Source organism: Nothobranchius furzeri, chromosome 3 (assembly GCF_043380555.1).
Source record: "Nothobranchius furzeri strain GRZ-AD chromosome 3, NfurGRZ-RIMD1, whole genome shotgun sequence".
Taxonomy (NCBI): Eukaryota; Metazoa; Chordata; class Actinopteri; order Cyprinodontiformes; family Nothobranchiidae; genus Nothobranchius; species Nothobranchius furzeri.
Window position 1 is genome coordinate 78243809 of NC_091743.1, and position 25174 is coordinate 78268982.

Below are 25174 nucleotides of genomic sequence, written 5' to 3' on the forward strand. Positions count from 1 at the left end.
ACTAGCGTCTTACGTCACCACGTTAACCAGGCAGCGGAAGTCATCGCGTGAGCTCGGAGGAAGAACTTAGAAGCTTCCTCGCGTGTCGGGAGTCCGCGAGGCGCGTTTGGGTCTGTTTACGCTCACGTGGAGCTAAAAGTTAGCATTAGGCCGCGTTTAGAGAAGTCTCCGCTCGGATCTCCACTACAGTTCTGCTAGAACCCGCGCTGGTTCCGGTCCTCAGCATGGCGGTCAGAGCTTCTTTTGAGAAGAACAACGAAGTCGGCTGCTTCGCCAAACTGACCAACACCTACTGCCTGGTGGCCATTGGCGGTTCAGAGAACTTCTACAGGTGAGTGTGATACGTCACGGACTACTCTAAAACAAACGTGACGTCACAGTGTCGTGTTTGTGCGTCTGCAGCGTGTTTGAAGGAGAGTTATCAGAAACCATCCCGGTGGTTCACGCCTCCATCGCAGGCTGTAGGATCATCGGCAGGATGTGTGTGGGTGAGTGGGACAGCACGTTCTCTGGTGGTTCTGCTGGTTCCGACCCGGTTCTGTACCTTCATCCTCCTCCTCCTGTGAGCAGGTAACCGCCATGGCCTCCTGGTGCCCAACAACACAACAGACCAGGAGCTGCAGCACATCAGGAACAGCCTCCCGGACTCGGTGAAGATCCAGAGGGTCGAGGAGCGGCTTTCTGCCCTGGGGAATGTCGTCACCTGTAACGATTATGTGGCTCTGGTTCACCCCGACCTGGACCGGGTGAGGCGAACGGAAGTTGTCCCGTTGGAGCCACCAGTGAAGATGTAGACCAGGTGAAGGCTGCCTGTCGGCTTAACGCTGGTTTTCTTTCAGGAGACGGAGGAGATCCTTGCAGACACGCTGAAGGTGGAGGTCTTCCGTCAGACTGTAGCCGAGCAGGTTCTGGTCGGTTCCTACTGTGCGTTCAGCAACCAGGGAGGCCTTGTCCACCCGAAGACGTCCATCGAGGACCAGGACGAGCTGTCGTCCCTGCTGCAGGTCCCCCTGGTGGTGAGTGATGGTGTCTGCATGTGGAGTCTGGGTCCAGGTGGGTCCTCTACTCAGAACTTTGCTCATTTCCAGGCAGGTACCGTAAACCGAGGCAGCGAGGTTATCGCTGCGGGGATGGTGGTGAACGACTGGTGTGCGTTCTGCGGCCTGGACACAACCAGCACCGAGCTGTCTGTCATCGAGAGTGTCTTCAAGCTGAGTGACACGATGCAGCCGTCCGCCATCGCCACCAGCATGAGGGACTCGCTGATCGACAGGTACCAGAACCGTGTAGTCTGACAAGAGGTTTTAAACGTGTCGAATGGTCTGCATTTGAGATAGCGCCTGCCAGAGTCCTGGAATCCCCTAAGGCACTTTTCAACACCGTCATTCACCCAGTCACTCACATTCACACGGTGGTGGTGATGAGCTACGATGTAGCCACAGCTGCCCTGGGTCGCACTGACCGAGGCGAGGCTGTCGAGCACAGGTGCCACCGGTCCCTCCGATCACCACCTAACCCAGAAACGCCTTAATGGGCATTTCTCCTGCTAGATGTTCGTCAAAATAAAAGTCTACACTAACTGATTGTGTCGCACCACCATGGCAAAAAAAAAGCCACCAGACCTATAGAATATATGTTAATTAGATTTTTTAAAGATACTCCAACTTGTTCTGTTTGGGATTTTATTCCAGGCTACTGTTGGCCCACGCCTTACTGCCAGTAAAAAATGTTAACATGTTCACACTAGCTCGTTTTCTCTTTCTAAACAACCGAACCAGAACTCTCCAGCCAAGAACACCCCCTTCAACATAAAAGTCAAACCCTAACAAATCGTAACCCCTCACGTTATTGTAAAACAATGTAAAGCGTGAAATATACAGTCTATAACTGCGCACTTATACTAACCATGATCATAGTTAGAAATGAATTAAAATATGATGAAACATTTAAATTTTATTTTATTTTGAAAAGCCACTGGCTTCTTCCTGTCTAGCTGCGGTGTTTCGGGTGAGCTTCTCATGAGAGACAGTCCAAAGTATAGGAGAAAAGTCGGTGTCGTGCCTTATGGACAGTCTCCCGTTTGGAGTCTGATATTTAAACTGTGTATAAAGCAAGGGGCGGGACTTAAATGCAGGATCGGAGAGCGTGGAGCGTGCTCACGTCAAACCAGCAACACAAATGAAAGGGCAGGGTGGGCACAGACGATCAAGAACTGTATTAAGGATGGAGAACAAGTAGATGAGCGGAGAGAATCTTATTTTGAAATATCGGAGGTGAAGTAACATTTCAGGAGCAAGTAAACAGAAGAGGTCGTTCCCCATTTTAGCAGCTGGCCGGATAATATTGGGGCGGGCCCCTCCCAAGTCTAGGCTGGGGCCCGTTGCCCATCCGAAGCTCCGCCCCTGGTTGTGATACGAGGTTCAACCTCCTCAGTAGCCTAGTGGAGTGTTCACCCTGGGACCAGGAGATCAGGGTTCAAACCCGGTCGGGTCATACCAGCTGCAGCTCGCCGCCCCCCATGGGGATGGGTCAGGTATCTAGATGTAACTCCACCAGTGTGTGGTGATGAGAGACTTTACCTTAGCTTAAATGTCCCTGGTCCAAGTGTAAGTGCGGGGGAAAGAGGCAACAAAATCCTGAAAACTGTCCGAGTTTGAACTTGCTGAGACAACTGTGGGACATGCTGGAGACCAGAACAAAGACTCGTTGTGACTAAACCGCTGAAGAAAACAAGCTGTTGGCCCCAGTTTGCTGATGGTTTAGTGACTCCATGCTAAGTTTACTCTGGCTTCTGTATAAAAGCGTGAATGTTGCAGCTGCAGTGTCTCCTTCCTGTTTCCTGTCACCGACTGAAGATGCTCCATTAACTCGACGGCATTTTCTCTGCTTGTTTCTCAGCATGGCGTAAAGCTGCCGCCTCTGACCGCTGCTGGGAGGACCAGATGTAAAACCTAGCTGCAGCCACAAACACCCGTTGTCCCTGAGCAGAAGAACCAGGCCTAGAGCCTGGTCTGGGGTTCTGCTGCGTGTCACCCAGGATCTAAACCGGACTTAAAACGAGCTCCTGGGATTCCTCGGAAAGCTGGCGAATGAGAACTCGTGTTTGTTTCTCACCAGGTTTTTGTGTTTTGAATGTAAGAAATCAGACTACGGGGATGCTTTCTGTACAATAAAACCAAACTCTTATCTGTTGAGTTCTTTATGAAGAGAAGCTGCAGGGTCGCTCCAGCAGCCGCTGCTCCTGAATCTGTTGAACAGAACCAGAACAACAGGAAGGAGTTCTGATTCTGGTGATCATTTAAAAACCAGAACGTTTATTTTTTTAATTTCTTTCCTTCAGGTGAACACCTGTGTTCAGGTACAAGAAAGGATGCAAATCTTTAAAGGCAACTTTTTATTTATTGGCAAAAGCTGTTTATGTACGCCACAACAGCGCCACCAGCAGGAAGCTTTAAGGAACAGTTTTGGTTTGGGGAAACGGCTAAAAAGTTTAACATTCAATTAAAACACCTGTAAATTAAAACCAATACACATTTATATGTAAAAGAAAACAAGTCCATTTGTAAACTGTTGTACGAAGAAAACAAAAGCATAATTGTTATTCTAACAGTTATTTTTAATTAATGTGCAAAAGAAGCTCAGATTTCGTTTTAGCTCCACTTGGTGCTGCTGTAAAGATTATGTACACCAGCAGGGGGCGCCACGACATCCAGCTCTACGGGGTCTGTTAGAGCCAGTGCATCTCAACACACACACACTAGTGTCCTGTGACCCCGCCCCTTTCTCATGATGCGTTTCAGAACCACTGACCACATCCGGTTCAGAGTCCAGGTCACCAGACCAGGTTGTTTTAAAGTCAGCATGTGAGTACGTGCTGTTGTGCTTACAGAGGTGTGTGTGATCAGGTCTGAACTAAACTGGGAAATATTGCACTTTAGATCAGTAAACTGGTCTGAAAAACAAAAAAGCTGAAATGATGGATTTGATGCAGGACGCACCTGTGCTGAGTTTAACTTGACTCATGATGAGAACTAACGAATCGTTCTTACCAACTAAAGGTACGGCTTAGTTTGTAGGATTCCTCCAAAATAAGAGGACTTGAGCAGCAGTGGATAAAATAAAAGCACAAACAGGAAATCCTCTGGTGTCCGACCTAATCTAAAGCTCGGATCCCACTGTGCGATTTGTGACCGTCTTAGCCAAATCCCTCTTCGGGAGCATAATCGTGTGAAAAAAAAGCTGAACGTGAGGGCGATTTGCAAATCTGTGGTGGTCCGGTCTGCAGGGCTCTGCGACGGCTTTTTGAGCCTTCTCACAGCCAAAGACGGCCTCCGACAGTCTACGAGCATTCATCCTACGACTCCTGTCTGCAACCGACCAGAAGCAGTTTAAACTTGTTTAAAATGCGGATTATAAACGACACCCCAGTTTTTAGTTTTGTTAATAGCCCAAGCTAAACCGGAGTTAAGCTAAAAATAATTAAACTAATTTTTAGACCATCAGCTGAATTGTGAAATCTAATTTTGTGAGAGTGAGACGAGAGCAGCTCACAAGAACAAAAAATAAAACAAAAACATAAAACCCCTTTTCTGTTGGTGGAAATCTCACATATTCAACCAATAAGGATGGTTCAGTAGCGTTTAGCTGCAGGGGGACACAGGAAGCTGCGCTGGGTCATGAGCTGACTCTATAAAGAAATGTTAACGCGGTGCTTTATTTGATCTTTTCAGCTTTCTTTTGGCTAGCGGTCTGCTTAGTGGTCTGCGCTCATGACGCCGCGTGTCCTGCTGGAGCGAGACGTCATGCAGTCTGCCTCACAGGAATCTTGCTCCGTGCCGTGTGGCACAGTTCTGGAATTCTCACAATGCGACATGAACAATCTGCCGCAAATCGCACAGTGTGATCTAGGCTTAAGGAGGGGATGTTGGTTTTTCCTGTGAAATCTTCATCTGTCTTCCCTCCACCTGAAAATGCTCTGCCCCCTCCCTCCTAGCAGCCAAAGGTCTCCTGCGAGGCGTAGACCATGTAGAGGAAGCCGTCCTCGTCCCTCTCCTGCTCATAGATCTCAGAGATGGGGGTGGACACCGACACCATGCTGTGCTGGTTGACCAACAGGAAGAAGGCCTGGGTGGGGTTGAGCTGCAGCCGACGCCTAGCAAACCAGAAAATAAACGAGGGGTAACGGCTTACTGATGGCGTAGATTCATAACTTTGTGAGGTAAAGTTTTCATTTACCAAAACCAGAGACGTTTACGGAGGTAAATTGCACACAATTCTCCAATATATAAGAAGGGATTTTACAGAACCCCCCTGGAAATGCAGGGAAGTAAAAGTAATCAAAATTGCCCAAATTTATGATGAGAGATAAGAAATATTAGACAATGTTAATGATCCAAGAGAAGCTGAGCCTCCCAACAGGCCACTCGGCAGACAGGTTTCAGTTTACCTGATGATCTTCACCAGCTCGCTCATGTTGACGTGATCCGGTACCAGGAACTTGGTTTTGTCCAAAACTGGCAGCTGTTTCTCACCCTTATACCGCTCGATGATCACCTGCACACATGAAACCACGACGTTTAACAGACTGTGCCTTGCAAGCCTGTTGGAGAGCTCTCAAATATCCTTGACCAAGCAGTGTTATGTTAAATTCACAGCCCCCCCCCCCCCCCCCCCCCCTTCAATCAGGGAAATAAAGTACAGAAAAATAATTTTACTTGCTGATAAAAAAGAAGCAGAAACTGCTTGGATGACCTGTTAGTGCCGTCAGCAACCGCAGCTTGCCCTCTGTGTCCAAATAATCCAGGGGACTGCCTTAGACTGGTTTAGGTCCTACTTCTGTGACCGCACCTTTAATGTTATGATGGGTAGTGCTGCCTCCCCCTCTGCGGCTTTGACTTGTGGTGTTCCCCAGGGCTCTATTCTTGGACCCCTTTTATTTAATTTATATATTTTGCCCCTGGGTGACATTTTTAAAAAACACCACATTGATTACCATTTTTATGCAGACGATTGCCAATTATATGCCTCTGTGAAGCCTAATGACTCCTTACTGCCCCTTGTTGAATGCTGTAATGATGTGAAGAGCTGGCTGTCAGAAAACTTTCTTTTGCTGAACGACGCTAAGACAGAGGCCATCATTTTCAGCCCTGGTACTTCTCAAAGTCCCCAACTGACCCTTCCATTTATCACAAGTGGGTTGAAAAACCGTGTCACAAACTTAGGGGTTGTGATGAACGCTAAACTAAAAATGGACATTCATGTCAACCAGGTAGTTAAGATCTGTTATTACCACCTGAGGCGTCTCTCTAAAGTTAAGCCCATTTTAAAAAGGCGTCATCTTCATTCAGTTGTCCATGCATTTATTACTTCCCGTCTCGACTACTCTAACTCAGTGCTATACGGTATCTCCTCCTCCACTCTCGCTCAACTTCAGCTTGTGCAGAACGCAGCAGCTCGTTTCTTGACTGGCACCAGGCAGCGGGAACACATCACACCGGTTTTAGCAAATCTTCATTGGCTCCCCATCCATCTCCGGATAGAGTTTAAGATCCTGGTTTTTGTGTTTAAATCCCTAAATAACTTAGCACCTGGCTACTTGTCTGAGCTCATTCACCCATATGTCCCTACAAGATCTCTCCGATCAGCTGACCAACACCTCCTACATGTCCCTAGCTCTCGCTGTAAGTCCCGCGGGGAGCGCGCCTTTTCAGTTTGTGCACCGAAGCTCTGGAACCACTTGCCCCTCCCGATCAGACTCTCTTCCTCTCTTTCCCTTTTTAAGTCTCGTTTAAAAACTCACTTTTATTCTCTGGCTTTTAATTCTGTCTAACTTATTCCCTTTCTACCTTTCCTTTTAGGGTTGGATTACTTGATTTTAATGGATTTAGTTTTTATTTTTGATTGTTTTTATTGTGTGTTTTGTTCAGCACTTTGGTCGGCTCTCATGCCGTGTTTAAATGTGCTATATAAATAAAATTGGTATGGTATGGTATGGTAAATAATCCGATGATTAAATGGTAAATAGCCTGTATCTGTATAGTGCCTTAGGGTTCTACAACCCCCCAAGGCGCTTCACAACACAGTCATTCACCCATTCATACGCTGGTGGTGATGAACTACATCGTAGCTAAAGCTGCCCTGGGGCGCACTGACAGAGGCGAGGCTGCTGAACACAGGCGCCACCGGTCCCTCCGACCACCTCCAGCAAGGCGAGTTAAGTGTGTTGCCCAAGGACACAATGACAGAATTCTCTGGTCTGAGCCGGGATTGAACCTGCAACCTTCCGATTACTGGACAACCCACTCTACCTCCTGAGCTGCTGCTGTCCCTTACATCCAAGCACAAACCCACAGAGGACACAGCTAAAGTTCAGAGTCAAAATGGCCGAACGTCCATTAACATGAGGCCTTTCCTAGAGCTAGCTTGTAGCTCTGGTGCTCAATAATTATTCATAATTTCAAGCATTTAATTACAGTCAAAGAGTTATAAAATAACTCACCCCCTCAGAGTTGTCATAAATGTTAGAAAGATCAGTCAAACCTAGAATGGCTTTTTGAACCAGGCTGTAAATGTGTTTATTTATGCTGTGAAACTGGCTTTTTTAACATGGGAGTCAAAGGGAACTTGCTCTGTTTTGGTACTAGCCCCTAGCGGATGAGGGTGGAACTGTAATTTTTGGTACTTCCATGCTGGAGCAAAGCCAGCGGCCTTGATCCCTTGGTACCGACGCACACTCAGAAGCATAAGCTCGGCTTAAATAGCGCCAGATACATGGCTATAACCAAGCAGCTGGCGGTCTCTGTTTTAGTTCAGATAGTCCTCGTGGGCATGAATGTTCCGTCTAAGAGAAGAGCAAAACACTTTGCTTCCCTTCTCAGTTATCCAGCATCAATTAACAGAGGCTGCCTGTGAGGTTCACTTGAATTAAAGAGAACTGAATCCACCTGAGCATAGTCGGTGGAACCGACAGATCCTTGAGTGCACAGATGCACTTTGTTAGGCAGGCATTTATCAGGAAGGCATCGATGTTCTAAACTCGCTTTGTGGACTACCCCCCAGGTTCGTGCGTGTGCAGCTTACAGGGATCTTGTTTGGGTGCTGCTCTCGGATCTGCTGGACCTCTTTGCATCGATCAGCTGTCGACAAAACAAATAGACAGCATGATGAGATTAGGAAGTTTACAGCAACAAGAGAAGATGTGTTTTGGATTGGTGGCCATATTGCAGCCATTTTGGATGGTAGGCTTTCGACTCCGTGTGTCACTGCAGATGGCTGCTTATGCTGATCCAGGATCCTCTGGAGGTTTCTTCCTGTGAAGTCTCTGACACAAGTCAGTGACTCGATGCAACCTGCTGGGTTACTTATATAGGAAACTTTTTACTGATTGCATTAATGAACTGAACTATTGGAATGTTTACTTTGAGAAGCGCCTTAAGAGGACTTGTCGGGATTTGGCGCTTTATAAATAAACGGAATTATAGATAGGGTGAGAAGCTCAGTCATCCGGGAGGAGCTCGGACTAGACCCGCCTCTCCTCCACATCGAGAGGAGCCGGTTGAAGTGGCCCGGGCTTCTAGTTGGGGTGCCTCCTGGACGCCTCCCTGGTGAGGTTATCCAGGCACATCCAACTGGGAGAAGACCTAAAGGAAGACCCAGGACACACTGAGGGGACTATGTTTCTCAGCTGGCCAGGGAACGCCTTGGGATTCCCCGGAGAAGCTGGCCCAAGTGGCTGGGGAGAGGGAAGTCTGGGCTCCCTGCTTAGGCTGCTGCCCCCCATGACCAGATTCCAGATAAACGGAAGAGGATGGATGAAACTCATTTCTAAATGAAACCATCATAACCACGTTCTGGACCTTAGCATGGGTGTCAAACTCTGGTCCTCAAGGCCCACTATCCCACATGTTTTAGTGTTTTCCCAGTTTCAACACACCTGATTTCAAGCTTGGGCCTCCCTGCTTAGACTACTGCCTCGCGACCTGATCCCGCGATATATTTGCATCAACCAAAATAATCGTGGTTATCATTTTCGCCATTGGCCGGATGGGTCTCTTCCTGATGACATCATCCTGTGGTTCCAGTCAGAGATGTTAGGGTGTTCCAGGTGAAACTCCAGTTTTAGAGCTTTCTATCAACCCGTTCCAGGTGTTCATCTACATAGTTCTCACCTTGCTTTGATATTCATGTTTCTGACACTGACAGCTGGTCCGTTCAGGTGAGCGGGTCACTGCCAGACTCCTCCCCTCCTGTCAGGTGACCGATTTAATCAGAGAATACGTGTAGGGGTCATGTTTCAGCACAACTTGTTGTTTTGGCCTCGCGGTGGGTCACGGAGCTGATCCGGTTGTGTAAAGGCTGCGGCGTCACATTGACCCCGTTTACCGTGAAGCTACAGACCGACCATCAACACATGTAAACACGTTAAATCCGGTGTGAACCTACGCATTGAAACGCACTAACGCTAGCTGTAGACAGCACCGTCTTACCGAACGTTCTCCGCTGCTTGAACGGTCGGTCCGACGGCATCCCGGCAGCGGCTTCAGGCGAAAGAAGGTGATGAAAACGGCCCTGGGAGGGTTTCAGATGGCTCGGTCTGAAGCTCCGCAGCAGCTCCGTACAAACAAAGCCAGTAATCTGACGCGCTGACGTCATCCGCTGCCTTATGGAGGTGAGTGAGGCAAGCCAAGTTGTCATTTAATATTCAGAAAAGTTATTCAGTTCCTGTCAGTAAAATTGAGGCCGTCTCTGGATCAGATCTCTGATTTTTATCTGATTTGGTGCTAAATACTGATAAGGTCATGGTAGTGGGGGATTTTAACATTCATGTGGACATTGAAAATGATAGCCTCAGTGTAGCCTTTAGTAATATACTGGTTTTACCCAAAGAATGCATAGCTCCACCCACTCCTGGCATCATACATTAAACCTTGTGCTGATTTATGGCATAGAGTGTGAGGAAAATAACGATATTTCCACATAATCCAGTCCTCTCGGACCACTTTTTGATCACCTTTGAGTTTTTTTATAACTGAGTTCTAGAGACATGAAAGTAAATTTCACTATAGTCTGTCTTTATCTGACAAGGCTGTTGCATCTTTTAAATCAATTATTCCATCTTTACTGTCCTCAGCATCTCAGAGGACTGTAGCAGAGGGCAATATTTTCATTTCTAGCCCCTCACAAATTGATGATTTAGTTCATAATGTTACTTCTTTACGTGTGGCATTAGATGATGTTGCCCCTTTAAAAAAGGTAATTAAGCACAGGAAGTTGGCTCCCTGGTTTAATTCTGATTTACAAACTTTAAAACAAAACTCTAGAAAATTGGAAAGAACATGGCGCTCTACAATTCAATTCAAGTTTATTTATAAAGCATCAAATCAGGACCAGAGTCGTCTCAAGGACCTTCACACAGTAAACATTCCAATACAGGTCAGGTCATTAAGCCAATCAGTAAAAAGTTTCCTATTTAAGGAACCCAGCAGGTTGCATCGAGTCACCTCATACTAAGAATGCAGCGACAGTGCAGAGAAAAACTCCCTTTTAACAGGAATTTTGTGTTTCTTAGTAAACATTCTATTTGGTGAGATAAACTTTATTGTATTTATCCTAGTGAATCTATAATTAATCTGGTAAACTAGGAGTAGCACATTCAATGTCAAAGAGAGTAAAATGTTATTGTCAGGAGAGGGAGAAGTGGTTAGCAGCAGTGTGCTAGCCAATGGCCCCCTCCATGAGGCCACTACAGCTCAGCAGAACATCATTGTAGCTTCTTCTGGGGAGGAAAACACTTAAGAGTAAAAATAAAGTTAACAGCTGAAATAGCAGGAAATAATGCAGTTAAAGAGCAGATTGTAGAAGAAAGTAGTAGAGTGTGGAAAGTGGTCAGTATGTCCTCCAGCATTCTAAGCCTATAGCAGCATATCTACAGAGATAACTCTGGATAACCTAGCCTAGTCTTAAAAGTAGAGACGGTGTCTGCCTCACGGACTAAAGCTGGGAGCTGGTTCCACAAGAGAGGAGCCTGATAGCTAAAATATCTGCCTCCCATCCTATTTTTAGATATTCTGGGAACCACCAGTAAACCTGCACTCTGAGAGCAAAGTACTCGGTTAGGAACGTATGGAACAATCAGATCACTAATGTATGATGGAGCTTTATTATTAAGAGCTTTATGTGTGAGAAGGAGGATCTTAAAGGCTATTCTGAATTTAACAGATAGCCAATGTAGGAAAGCTAGGACAGGAGAGATATGATCTCTCTTTTTAATTCTCATCAGAACTCTAGCTGCAGCATTTTGGACAAGCTGAAGATTTTTAACTACATTCTGTGGACTTCCCGAGAGTTATGAATTACAGTAATCCAGTCTTGATGTAATAAATGCATGAACTAGTTTTTCAGTATCACTACTGGAAAGGATGCTTCTAATCTTAGCAATATTCCGAAGGTGGAAAACGGAAATCCTACAAACCTGTTTAACGTGGGATTTGAATGACATGTCCTGGTCGAAGATAACACCAAGGTACCTTACTTTGTTCTCGGAGACTATTTTAATGCCGTTCAGGTCAGGTGATTGATTAAGCAGTTTCCTTTTCTGAATTTCGGGTCCAAAGATTAGAACTTCTATCTTGTCTTGATTTAAAAGCAGAAAGTTTTGAGTCATCCAACTTTTTATGCCATCAAGACAAGCCTGTAATCTAACTAACTGATTAGGTTCATCAGGGTTAATGGATAGATATAACTGAGTAACGTCAGCATAACAGTGGAAGTTTATCACATGCTCTCTGTGTGTGTCCACAGCAGGTGACATGGTGGTGGGTGGTGTTGTCACTGGCCTGTGGTTAGCCCTGCCCCACTGGTAAACCTCGGAGGTTTTTACCAGGGCATTAAAGTCAGTCCTAAACTGATTTAGGTCATTTTTAATGGGTATTATTCCAATTTCTGTTGTAATAAATGGTTTTAACAATCTGAAGCCACAACTACTTGGGCAAAAACGAACCCAAGTGCCTTACAGTCATTTCAAACTAAGTCCTTGGGTGAAATTCCCAAGGTGGCGTTGCTGGTTTTGGATAAAACGTCAGTCGATTTTTATGCCACACATACATTTGCAGTGGTCTCTAGAAGCTTCAGATGGCAGCATCTGGAGTCTTTTCCTGATATGTGGACATCTCTCCTCTGATTGGCTAACAGCAACACAACTCTACCACTGACTCTGTTTACTATGCAATGTTGATCTCTACAAATAACACAAGCCTGGAGAGTTCTGCTGTGTGGTGGAGTTGCTAATGCTAACAGTTAGCTTCTACTAGCCGAGACGTTCTCTACTGTTTCCTGAAGCGCCTTGTGATTTTTACCTTGAGAGGCGCTATAGAAAAGATCTTTTCTTCTTCTTCTGGACACTAAACCTACAACAGCCTTCCCTGTCGTGAGCCAAAATGAATATTAAGGGCTGTGATTTCCTTGTTGTCTGAGCTTGCGTTGGTGCAGGCACAAGGCTGCGTCTTTGTTCACATGCTGCACAGCACTAGTACTGGGGTGTTACCATAAGGGGCGCACTAGACTACTGAGACCGAACAGAGAAACAGGTCTGTGGGAACAACCAAAACAAACATGGCATCAATTTAAGAGACCAGAAACTGGTTCGTTTTCAGTTCACGACAGAAAAAGCGACAGCAGCGGTAAAGAGGTTGGTTTGAAAGTCCTCTAAACCAGAGACGGGGTCACCATGGTGAGTTTGTCTCGCTCGTTTTGTCAACTCCACCTACTGGTTACTCGTATATTGCAGCATTCGGATGCGTCGCTGTAATTTCGAGGAACGCTCACAAATGATGCTCCAAATCAATGCAAGTAACGCATGGCAGCCATTTTAAAATGTGTATGCAATGTCAAACAGCAAGTATATCACGGCCCTAAGGGACAGTGTGACATAGATCTGTCAGGATTTTTAAATCCTGGAGTTTCACTGTCTGTTTTCTATCAGAAGCTACGGCAGGAGGTAGGTGTAGGAGACTATGCTCATGTTCAGCCTGCATGAGACACTCGACACGTTAGAATCAGAGATAATCATTAAAACAGGGCTTTCAGTGAACCACACCTTTAAAATTAGATTAACACTTATTGGTTCATTAATTGACATTCAACAGAACATGAAGTCATTTAAAGACGTACTTATGAACATAGTGTGTTTGTTCTCTTTCAGACAGGATGAGGTTCTCAGTCTGTAAGGCCCAATCTCAACACTCGCACCGTCGCGCCCTTCATTTGCGCGTTCCCGGCCAGAGGTGTGAGTGCGTAGGGTGTCCAGACTCAAGTGCGGAAGTTGACCACGCCCCCATTGCACCCTTAATCTGCACTTCACCCAAGTCCGCTGTGATGCGGACCTCTGGCAAAGGTATTACCCACAAGTCATTGCTGCAGGAGAAAAGGTTTAAGTTCCTTTTCTGAAAATATGTATTTTCTAATGAAATTAGGACGATTAGTTGATGCTCTAAAACTTTTAGACAAAGCAGCAATAAATGTAAATTTATTTCAAATAACTGTTTGGCTGTTAGTTTAGAAGTTGCTAATAAAGGTTTTTGAATAGTTTCACAGCGACCAGCATCCTAGCATGTGCTGCGATCGATGATGCAATGCTCCCAGTCTTAATCCTGCAATCATCTGCGCACTTGTGCACTACGCACTTGAACCCTACTGCTCACTTCCTCCAGGTGCACTTTGCTGACGTTAACAGGGCGAGTATTGAGACTGGGCCTAAATGTGTTGAATCTCACCGGCCGCGCTGCCAGTTTCCCATCTCGAGTCAGGGTTTGATTCAAGTCGCCACATTTTCCCTTCTTGTGTTTGTAGTTTGTGCAGCGACTTAGTTTTAACAGCTCCTTAAATGAGGCCCTTTGGGCTAAACCTGCCTTTAGTGTTTTAAATTTAGTTTAGCAGGTTTCAACTGGAGGATATACTGTTAATAGAGTCTCCGGTGAACCAGTTGCTGATCAGACAGCAGCTGATCCTCTCTACAAATTTGAAAAGCAAAAACTCACAAGTACACACCTTCTTTGTTATAAATGCTCCCCATTAACTTTAGTGGTTTAGTCTGAGTTTATTCTAACGCTTTAAATGAAGTCTGATGAACTCCATAAACAGACAAACATGAGATTTCTTGTTGACTTTAATCAGCAGAAGGTGGAGGTGCCATCAGAAGAGCCGTAGTGTCGCTCACTGTTGAACCTGACAAAAGAATAAATAATAAACTGGAAATCAAACTTTTGTTTCCTAATCCACCATCCAAGACCAACAAAGGATGCTACGAGAAAGAAAAATGCGTCTGCAGGCTGTTGACAGATTCGGCTCATGGATGGGATGGTGTCCAAAGGGCGTGGTGTTCCTCAGCTGTCTCTTCTAGGTTATCTTAGTTTAAAAGCAGAAGATCTGAAGAGCAGCCTGTTTCAGACCGACGGGTTCTGAATGACGATCATGAAATAATCCTTATCTGTGGAGAGAAGAGGCACAGCCGTCAGATCCAGATGAACTCAGACTGGGGCTACGGTGGCTCAGGGGGTCTCCCTGTAATCAATGGGCTTCCGGTTCAAACCCAGGCTCTGGCAGTTGTGTCGTACAGACAATCATTCATCCATTCATGTGGTGGTGTTGAGCTATATCGTTGCTACAGCTGTCCTGGGGTATGCCCAAGGACACAACAACTGAGTCAGACAGAGTGGGGCTTGAACCTGCAACCCTCAGATTACGGGTGGGACTCTGCTAGTCTAGTCTGCTACTCCTCCTTGAACCGTCACCTTATCGTGGTGGAGGAGTTTGAGTGCCCCAATGATCCTAGGAGCCATGTTGTCTGGGGCACTTTGTGCCCCTGGTAGGGTCTCCCATGACAAATGGGTCTTAGGTGAAGGATGAGACAAAGAACGGTTCAGAAGATCTTTCATGGATGTAAAAACAAAGAGTCGGAGTACCCAGCCCAGAGGGTTACCGGCGTCCCACCCTGGAGCCAGGCCTGGAGTTGGGCGTGAGCGAGCGCCTGGTGGCCGGGCTTTGGCCCATGGGGCCCGGCCGGGCCCAGCCCGAACCAGATACATGGGCTCATCCAACTGTGGACTCACCACCCGCAGGAGGAACATGAAGGGTCCGGTGCAGTGTGGATCGGGTGGCAGACCGAGACGGGAGCCTTGGCGGTCCGATCCCCGGACAAGGAAACTGGTTTTTGGGACATGGAACATCACCTCGCTGGCGGGGAAGGAGCAGGAGCTTGTGGCAGAGGTTGAGCGGTACCGGCTAGATATAGTCAGACTCACCTCGACACATAGCATTGGCTCTGGAACCCAAGTCCTTGAGAGGGGTTGGACACTCTCCTTTGCTGGAGTTGCTCCGGGTGAGAGGCGGAGGGCTGGGGTTGGCTTTTTGTTAGCCCCAAGACTCTCTGCCTGTGTGTTGGGGTTTCCCCGGGGGACGAGAGGGTAGCTTCCCTGCGCCTTCGGGTCGGGAAACGGGTCCTGACTGTTGTTTGTGCTTATGCGCCAAATATCAATTCAGAGTACCCACCCTTTTTGGAGTCCCTGGGACGAGTGCTAGATAGTACTCCATCAGGGGACTCCATTGTCCTGCTGGGGGACTTCAATGCTCACGTGGGCAATGACAGCATGACCTGGAGGGGTGTGATTGGGAGGAACGGCCTGCCTGATCTGAACTCGAGTGGTGTCTCGTTATTGGACTTCTGTGCAAGCCGCAGTTTGGCCATAACGAACACCATGTTCGAACATAAGGATGCCCATCGGTACACTTGGTACCAGGGCAGCCTAGGTCGCAGGTCAATGATAGACTTTGTAGTCGTATCATTATGTATCGTATTTTTTTCATGGGGCCCAACATCTCTATCAGCCCCCTGGTCATCGGGGGCAGTTCCTGTGGAGTGGCAGACCGGGGTGGTGGTCCCCATCTTTAAGAAGGGTGACCTGAGGGTGTGTTCCAACTATAGGGGGATCACACTCCTCAGCCTCCCTGGAAAGGTCTACTCCAAAGTACTGGAGAGGAGGGTCTGATCGATAGTTGAATCTCAGATTGAGGAGGAGCAATGGGGTTTTTGTCCTGGCCGTGGAACTGTGGACCAGCTCTATACCCTTGCAAGGGTGATGGAGTGGGGGCATGGGAGTTTGCCCAACCAATCCACATGTGTTTTGTGGATTTGGAGAAGGCTTATGATCGTGTCCCCAGGGGCACCCTGTGGGGGACGCTCCAGGAGTATGGGGTGGGTGGCCTTTTGTTAAGGGCCATTCAGTCCCTTTACCAGAGGAGCGTGAGTTTGGTCCGCATAGCCGGTAGTAAGTCGGACCTGTTCCCGGTGAGGGTTGGACACCACCAGGGCTGCCCCTTGTCACCGGTTCTGTTCATAACCTTTATAGACAGAATTTCTAGGCGCAGCCCTGGTGTGGTGTGTGTCAAGTTTGGTGGCAGGAGAATCTCGTCTCTGCTTTTTGCGGATGATGTGGTCCTCCTAGCTTCATCCAGCTCTGACCTTCAGCTCTTGCTGGGTAGGTTCGCGGCCGAGTGTGAAGCGGCTGGGATGAGGATCAGCACCTCCAAATCTGAGACCATGGTTCTCGACCAGGAAAGGGTGGCTTGCCAACTCCGGGTCGGGAGAGAGGTCCAACCTCAAGTGGAGGAGTTTAAGCATCTCGGGGTCTTGTTCACGAGTGAGGGTAGGAGGGATCGGGAGATCGACAGGTGGATTGGTTCGGCATCTGCAGTGATGCAGACGCTAAGCCAGAAAGCCAGGCTCTCGATTTACCAGTCGATCAACGTCCCAATCCTCACCTATGGTCATGAGCTTTGGGTAATGACCGAAAGAACGAGATCGCAAATACAAGCGGCCGAAATCAGTTTCCTCCGTAGGGTGGCCGGGCTCAGCCATAGAGATAGGGTGAGGAGCTCGGACATTCGGGAGGGACTCGGAGTAGAACCGCTGCTCCTCCAGATCAAAAGGAGTCAGCTGAGGTGGTTTGGGCATCTGGTCAGGATGCCTCCTGGGGAGGTGTTTTGGGCATGTCCTGCCAGCAGGAGGCCCCCGGGTCGACCCAGGACACGTTGGAGAGGTTACATCTCCAATCTGGTCTGGGAACGCCTTGGGGTCCTCCCGGAGGAACTGGTGGAGGTGGCTGGGGAGAGGACGGTCTGGAGCTCCCTAGTTGGGATGCTGCCCCCACGACCCGGACCCAGATAAGCGGAGGAAGACGATGACGACAATCACTGCTAGTCGCCCCAAACCGAAGTGACGACTCACCCAGAGCAATCATGATCTCATTCTTCTTGGATCGGACTCGCAGGAAGGTGAGGTCGTTCTGCGAGTCCATGTCTCGTACGGTGCTTCTGGCATTCATCACCAACTGGTGGATCAGCGCCGTGTACAGAACGGTCGTCGCGTTGTCCAGAGTCGTCTTGATGGGGATTCCTGCAGAGAACAAAGACTCACGATAACCTTTAGTCTTTTTCAACAGACCCAAGGTTTTTATTCACCTTTACACGGTGTTGTCTTTGTTAACCATAACATGACCAATTTATTTTGTTGACACCCTTTTTTCATAACGAAAACAAGACGCTGACGAGCTAAAAATAGCTCTTTGGTGACTAGAAGTTTTCGTTAACGAGCAGAGACTAGACAAACTGCTCAAAAGGCTTCTTTCTGCCATCTCTCAGAAGGTGAACGTAACAGCTGCTGTGTGTCCTCTTGTGGCAAGGTGGAGAAACGAGGGCCCGGGCAGGATTCGATCCCCAGACTCCCGGGTGAGAGTCATACGCTCTAACCAGTCAGCCAAAGGGACATCCCCTTGGCCAAGTAGCCAGGGCGCATGATCAATCGGGACACTGTGACAGGACACTCACACTGCCACATCTTCCCCCCTCTTTCCACAAGCACGTCCTCGTGCTCCCGCGCAAGGTGCCACAAACTTCACATCCATGGACCTACTTGACAGTACTACATGGATACTGCCAACAACGCCAAATGTGGCAAGGTGGAGAAACGAGGGCCCGGGTGGGATTCGATCCCCAGACTCCCGGGTGAGAGTCATACGCTCTAACCAGTCAGCCAAAGGGACATCCCCTTGGCCAAGCCAGGGCGCATGATCAGTCGGGACATTGTGACAGGACGCTCACACTGCCACACTCTGTAGACCAGCCCAGCAGCTGAGTGAAGCTGGCTCCCGCCCAAACTTACTGACCACATGAGGAACCAGGTTGAGCTATTGCTATGGTAACAATGTGACGGCGCCCTTCCACAGCGGCGCTGCAGCAGCCTGAGCGGGAAGGCGCTCCTGTCACTCTGTGTGATTGAGGGGCTGGTTATTGTCCATGATGGATAAAAGTTTATTCAGCATCCTCGTCATGGGGCGGCCGTGGCACAGGAGTTATGTGCTCGTTCCGCAATCGAAGGTTGCAGGTTCGAGCCTTGCTCAGTCTGTCGCTGTCATTGTGTCCTTGAGCAAGACATTTAACCCCCCTTACCTGCTGGTGGCGCCTCTGTCAGCGGTCCCAGGGCAGCTGTGGCTACATTGTAGCTCATCACCACCACCGTGTGAATGACTGTGTTGTAAAGCACCTTGGGGGGTTCTAGGACTCTAGAAGGCACTATATTAAATACAGGCCCTTTACCATTTGTCTCCACCACGATCTCTAAGGTCTGAGACCAAGGACTGAGCCAGCCTTCTTAATGATGTTAAGTCTGTTAGCGTTGCTGGCTCTGATGCTCCTGCCCCAACGACAGAGAAGATGCTGCTGCCCCAACGACAGAGAAGATGCTGCTGCCCCAACGACAGAGAAGATGCTGCTGCCCCAACGACAGAGAAGATGCTGCTGCCCCAACGACAGAGAAGATGCTGCTGCCCCAACGACAGAGAAGATGCTGCTGCCCCAACGACAGAGAAGATGCTGCTGCCCCAACGACAGAGAAGATGCTGCTGCCCCAACGACAGAGAAGATGCTGCTGCCCCAACGACAGAGAAGATGCTGCTGCCCCAACGACAGAGAAGATGCTGCTGCCCCAACGACAGAGAAGATGCTGCTGCCCCAACGACAGAGAAGATGCTGCTGCCCCAACGACAGAGAAGAAGCTGCTGCCCCAACGACAGAGAAGAAGCTGCTGCCCCAACGACAGAGAAGATGCTGCTGCCCCAACGACAGAGAAGATGGTGCTGCCCCAACGACAGAGAAGATGCTGCTGCCCCAACGACAGAGAAGATGGTGCTGCGGCAACAACAGACTGGTGAAACATCTCCAACATCTTGCTGCACAGGTTGAAGGATCTCAGCTTCCACAAGAGTCTACTCATTCCCTTCTTAGACACAGCCTCTGTGTTAGAAGCCCAGTCCAGCCTGTTGTCTATCTCCTGAAGTTCTCCTCTTCCTCAGCCTCCCCCGACCTGTAGTAGCTGTGAAGGCATTTTCTTCTTCCTGAAGTCAATCACCATCTCTCTGGTTTTACTGACATTCAGCCTCAGGTGACTCTGCTCAGACCACTTCCCTGATGCTTAGGTTTGTCTGGGTTTTTTTCTTTTTAGGCGGTCTGTAGGGTACTTTTAGTCAAGAGAGAAATGACGTTGGGCACAAAGATTAGATTTTTTGCGGTGTGATAATTTAAGTTTTGGGCTAAGATGATTGTGTTTTTGCAGTGAAAGCCCACAAGGTCTGACAAGGGCATTATTTCAATTAGAGGCTGACCGATGTGGTTTTTTTAAGGCCGATACCAATTTTTAAAGACGTAAAGTAACTCACAACACTACCTTACATGTCTGAAACAAAGAGAATCGTATTAATTGCCCTCTGTTGTCCTGGTAGGGACTTGCTTGCAACACTCCTCAGGTGAAGGAAGTCTGTGTGAGCACGAGTCCACACTCGAGCTGACGGATGTAAAAATCAGACTAGGATTGGTAAATGGTCTGTGTGTGTAGCACTTTCTTAGGGTTCTACAGCCCCCCAAGGCGCTTCACAACACAATCATCAACACATTCACACACGGATGGCTACAATGTAGCCGCAGCCGCCCAGGGGCGCACGGACGGCATCGGTCCCTCCAACCACCAGGAAGCAAGGCGGGTTACGTATCACGCCCATGGACACAACAGTAGCATTCTCTGGCGGGAGCCGGGATCAAACCTGAAACTTTCTGATTACTGGACAACCCGCTTCACCTTCTGAGCTTCTGCTGGGAAGGCCATAGACAGCGGGGGGCGTGGCCATCATCCTGTTTGCATAAAACAGCTGACAGACACGTCACATCAACACCAGTGGAGGCAAATAAAAAACATGTTCTGTTGTTACAAAAGAAACAGAAAAACGTTAGATTAATGACTGGTTTAGCAAGTAAACACTCGGGTCATCAGAGCTGCCGGTGGTTAGTTAGCAGAAGAAACACCAGCTGGTTTAGCTTACCTACCAGATTCTGGGAATTCTGTTTTCTCTTTAGCACATTTGTGCAGAAACGTCATTTGGAGTTTATTTTCTCGTGTTCTAAGGTTCTAAACCCCACATGAACGGGAAACCCGCCTGATTATCAGCTGATCTGGTAAACAAACAGCTGATTCTGAGTTGGAATGATATTTACCTTCAGAGTTAACGATGATGATTCCCTGAACGCCTTTCTGGCTCTGGATCCTCTTCAGCGTTTCTTCCACGTCCGCCTGAAAAAAGCAGCAGCAGATAAATTAAAGTCATTGATGATTTTAACTCCGCCGACAACGCCCGAGCAGCTCAGTTAGCAGCCCGTTGGGTCTCCAGTAAAGGTCCGGACGCTCTCAGCGGTCAGCATAAAACATATACATGAGTGGTTTAAACGCGTCAATCATTCCTAACTACCATTTTCAGCTTCAGAAGGCCAAATCCTCGCCAGAAACTCCGCTGGAAGCTCCGCGTCACAAACAGCTAGCAACTAGCAGGAAAACTACTTCCGGGGCAAGTGTTAGGGTGGTGAGTTTACGGTCCCAACAACGTGTCGGATTTGCCTGTGATTGCGACATTATTCATCACTGACATAAAAAGACACACCAACTGTCTCAGCTATTGTAATGTTTTAGAGAACCGTTCAAATATCAAACACTGATCAATTTTCATCGTTACCAGCAGTCGATCCTCTCTTATTTTAATTACGAAGAAAAATAAACTAAAGGCATTTTCTCGTGACACAAAACAGATTTTTAGTTCCAAACAGCTGTTGATCAGCTGAAGGACCTCTGGTTCTGAGGCCTCAATCATTAATCTGCTTACACAAAAATAGGTCTGACACTGCATATGTTTACTTTGAACCACATTTTCTAACTAGTAGACCCTTGAAAGCACCACACACACACACGCGCACACACACGCGCGCGCGCACACACACACACACACACACACACACAATCAGCCTCTCCATCTCTTACCTGAGAATAAAATGATTTCTGTAATAAAAACAATACTGTGACAACTTCCTTGCCAAGGTTATAGACAGAGCACACCGCTGACCGTCAGCACCCATAGGACTCTGACTCTAGAGTTAACTATGAAGTACTGAACAGCAGAACGGCACCGTGATCCCATTCCTCGGAGTGGAACCCTTACTCATGGTGCAGAATAGACACCAACCACAAATCGCAGAAACAGAACAGTAAAGCAAAGACTAAGAACATCCACACACCCTGGCAACAAACCTTAACAACACACACCCAAAAGAGAACAAAACAACTGACAACCCATTTGCTACAATTTACCAGGCCCACTGCCCGTTCTGCAGCAACACAATGCTTAAGATATTAGATTCACACGTCTTCATATGACTTATATGTGCATTGATGGTGTGGAATTGGCCAACAGGCAAATATTTGTTTGATATGATGAACAGTATTTCCTGCCTAAAGCCCTTTTGGGTTAAACTAGATGTTTTCATTGTTCTAAAGTCCATCTTCCCTGACATAAATGACTTCAAAATTCTACATAATCATATTCTGTTGAATGAACAATATGTTTAAATCCAATGTATTTGATTAACGTGTTATATGCTTTACATTGTGTTAAAATTAATGTTTTTCCTGAAGGATTTATTTCAGATCTTAAACTACACCAGATCAGTATTTGCTGATTTAATATTAATCTATCAGTATATTCACACATCATATTTTTATTATTAATGTTTTAGCATTCACTTCACAGTAAGAGTCAACCTTTAGGCATCTGAGTGAGGGCGTGATTCTCTGAGGTCTTTGGTAACACATTTAAACTTGTCAAATTTTGATTTGTCTAAATTTGTCAACAACGGTTGATAAATATAGGGATCACTTCCTGATCCAGTCAGTCCTCCGCTGCCTCCTGGTTCGGCCGATCCTCTCTGTGACCAAGGTCAAAGCCTCTCTGCAACGCTTGCCAGTGATGTCAGACACTACAACACCTCAGACGTGGCTTGTCTAACTTGCAGATCCTGGTCTCATCTCATGGCCAATGATATTTGAATTCAAAGGAGGCTGCGATTCTTTGAGACTCCTGTAGCCATGACGTCCGGTAAACTCACCACTCCTGGTTGCCTTTCCTCTGGACTGCCGAGAGCGGCCGTCACACACGGGTAACATAGACTCTGCACAATGGCGTTGGATGGTTTTATGAATAATCTCTAGCTTATCAAACCATACAGTCAGACTGATTTCATAACCCAGACATCACAAGATCTCTCAGACACTTAACCAGGTTTGCTACAAACATTTGGCTGACATTCCATCATTTCATTCATACTTGTCCTGTATAATCGTCAGTTTAGAAAAATAGAATTTAGTTCATTTTTATAACCCATATCATCGACTGTGTCTGGATTAATATGAAGTGTGTGTTCCCTGAATACTCAAAGAACCAGGAGTATTGTTAAATCAAACACTCAAAGACCAATCAGAGTGATAACTCATATTTATATGGAATATCACATCTTATTGATAATTTAATTTAATATTTAGCCAATATATAATGCTACATCAATAAAGTTTCCCTTAGACCTGGAAAAGACAATGATCCCTCCCTGCGCACCATAATGCCGCTTTTATTGATAGTATCAATGATTATTACCATAGCCTCCATCTGACCACTTCATTTTTATGTTTTCTCGGTGAGGTTAAAGGCCTGCAGGACAGGCTGTGCAGCTGCTGCTGGTGTTGTCATACATACACAAAGGGGTGACACACATCTGGCTGCTGTGCAGGACATGCTCTGGTCAGACGCTGAACAGGAGGCAGAGGGATGAACAATTTAATACCATGATGCAGTTCTGTGAGCTGACAGAGAGGGAGTCTAAAAACATACAGCTCAGGAGGAGCTGGCAGAAACTGATGGAGGATCTCTTGGGTCAAACTGCAGAATGGCTCTGGTCAGATGATCAAAACAAAGATGGCCGAGTGCGGCGTTGCGCTGCAAGGCAAGATGCTCTGGGTTGGCACTTTGTTGGAGACCCGCTGGGGCCACCTATTAATTTTGAAGGTCTTTTTAAAATGATTTTTTTATTACTTTTCATTTGTAATTTGGCTCTTGTGAAGCATCTCGTGATTTCGTCTTGAGAGGTGCTATATAAAAGATTGTTTCTTCTTAATATGCTGTACTTCAGTTGAAATGATAAATAATCATGTGTGTTTCGACTATTTCTGTCACGTAATTTGAGATTTATTAGCTCATAAAAATTAGCAAAAAAGACAATAAATCAGAAGTGCTTATATAGCAGAATCTCCTCTCCCCAGACATAGTTCTTTTGGTTTAGTACTCAACAACACTGGTGGGGTCCATTTTTTCCGAGTTGGAAGCTGGAACGCAAAACGACCCCATTACGTCATTTCCTGCTCGGAAATTCCAAGTTCGGAGGACAACTGGAACACAGCATTAGCCTCTTTTCCTTCAGTCGCTGAGCTATTAACCATAGACTTTATAAAAATTAGACCCTGAAAATGCGGCGGCCATAGACAGTATGTTTCTAGTTTCTCATGTCCATCACTTGGTATTGCCATGTTAACTACAACTACTGTCCTCTTTTGTTTGTCCACCACCACAATGTCTGGCTGGTTCGCCTATTCAGTTGGCTCTCTCGTTCTCAACCACCTTAGGCCTTGGGGCTTCCAGTCTATACTCTGCTGGAAGCCCAAAGGTCAAAGTGGGTAACACCCCCTAAGGCAGTGGTCCACAATAGGCCTCTTTGTTTCCCCTGAACCCCGCGCGTACTCAGTTTAACTGGTACTGGCATTACCCTGGTACTCAATACCACCAGTGCAATACTCAGTATGTGTTCAATACTCGTTAAATACCAGATTTACATAGTATGTCCATGTCCTTTACAGTATACTGCATAGTTTTGGAATTTAAATTTTTCATTTTTTATTTGGGGTTTTTAGTGGTTGAAGGTTACAATACCAGACTACTGCCTATGTGTATAAATACATGTACCTTTGTTATTATTGTTCAAATTATTCCCTTAAGTGTTGGTGCTGCTGTAACCAGTGAATTTCCCCACTGTGGGATGAATAAATTCTATTCTATTCTATTCTGTTCTGTTCTATTCTATTCTATTCTATTCTATGTTATGACTGAAGCAGGTCTGGTTATAGGAGTTCAGCGCTCTACCTGCAGGAGGCGCTCTGATTTTGCTATCAGACTCAGAGCGCGTGCCGCCGGAAGCACCCGCAGGCTGCTATATATTATGTCGATGGCTGAAACCTGTTTCTCTGTGTGCTTGTGTTCTGTTTGTAAGAAAGAAATCGGAGTAAAATATTTTAGCATCTCGTAAATGTGTTAACAACAACAAACAAACGACTTCTAAACATTTGGACAAACTAGTGAAGGAAGCCGGAGGGGTGGGACTAGAAGGGGTAACGCAGTTGGACGCAACACCAGCTCGCTCCCCGTTGACTCCTGTCCCAGTGGTGTCGAGTCTCTGTTTCTGCTCTCTGAAGGACGTTTTCTGCTGTCCTTCGTGTGATGGAACTGGATAAAATGGACGAGAATGACTGGAAGTACCACGGAGAAGGAAACAAGAGTCTAGTGGTGTCTCATGTTCAGGTGAACCAGCTAACACTAAGCTAACAGACTCTCCAGCCCGACACAGAGAAACCAGCAGCTTCGAATAACTGTACTTTATTATAACATGCTTAAACATGTCACGTGGTGTCTGAGCTGTTTTACGGAACAACAAA

At 46.9% G+C, this 25174-nt stretch overlaps 4 protein-coding genes across 5 annotated transcripts in view; 2 read left to right on the forward strand and 2 right to left on the reverse strand.

Annotated features, from left to right (window-relative positions):
* The first annotated feature begins 21 nt into the window (after positions 1–21).
* eif6 (eukaryotic translation initiation factor 6) lies at positions 22–3186 on the forward strand. The gene is made up of 6 exons (XM_015958292.3): positions 22–331; positions 403–488; positions 571–746; positions 840–1016; positions 1089–1273; positions 2899–3186. Exons 1-6 carry the CDS (start codon positions 225–227, stop codon positions 2906–2908), a joined length of 741 nt encoding a protein of 246 aa, XP_015813778.1. The 5' UTR covers positions 22–224; the 3' UTR covers positions 2909–3186.
* A 1545-nt stretch (positions 3187–4731) lies between these two features.
* LOC107384823 (microtubule-associated protein 1 light chain 3 alpha) lies at positions 4732–9654 on the reverse strand. The gene is made up of 4 exons (XM_015958294.3): positions 9486–9654; positions 8080–8135; positions 5447–5553; positions 4732–5152 (listed from the first exon to the last, which is right to left on the reverse strand). The coding sequence occupies exons 1-4, from the start codon at positions 9649–9651 to the stop codon at positions 4990–4992; spliced, it is 492 nt and encodes a 163-aa protein (XP_015813780.3). The 5' UTR covers positions 9652–9654; the 3' UTR covers positions 4732–4989.
* The window catches only part of ippk (inositol 1,3,4,5,6-pentakisphosphate 2-kinase), a 28167-nt gene continuing 12534 nt past the window's right edge, over positions 9542–25174 (forward strand). Inside the window, exon 1 of one of the 2 annotated variants that reach the window (XM_015958284.3) lies at positions 9542–9667. In XM_015958284.3, the coding sequence (XP_015813770.1) occupies positions 9662–9667 (6 nt within the window). In that variant the 5' untranslated portion in view covers positions 9542–9661. Of the gene's footprint in view, positions 9668–24769; positions 25041–25174 lie in introns of those variants that run through there. The other variant, XM_015958283.3, reaches the window with a different exon arrangement.
* Positions 14144–20967, reverse strand: dynlrb1 (dynein, light chain, roadblock-type 1). Its single transcript, XM_015958295.3, has 4 exons — positions 20844–20967; positions 20593–20668; positions 17279–17446; positions 14144–14482 (listed from the first exon to the last, which is right to left on the reverse strand). The coding sequence occupies exons 1-4, from the start codon at positions 20844–20846 to the stop codon at positions 14439–14441; spliced, it is 291 nt and encodes a 96-aa protein (XP_015813781.1). The 5' UTR covers positions 20847–20967; the 3' UTR covers positions 14144–14438.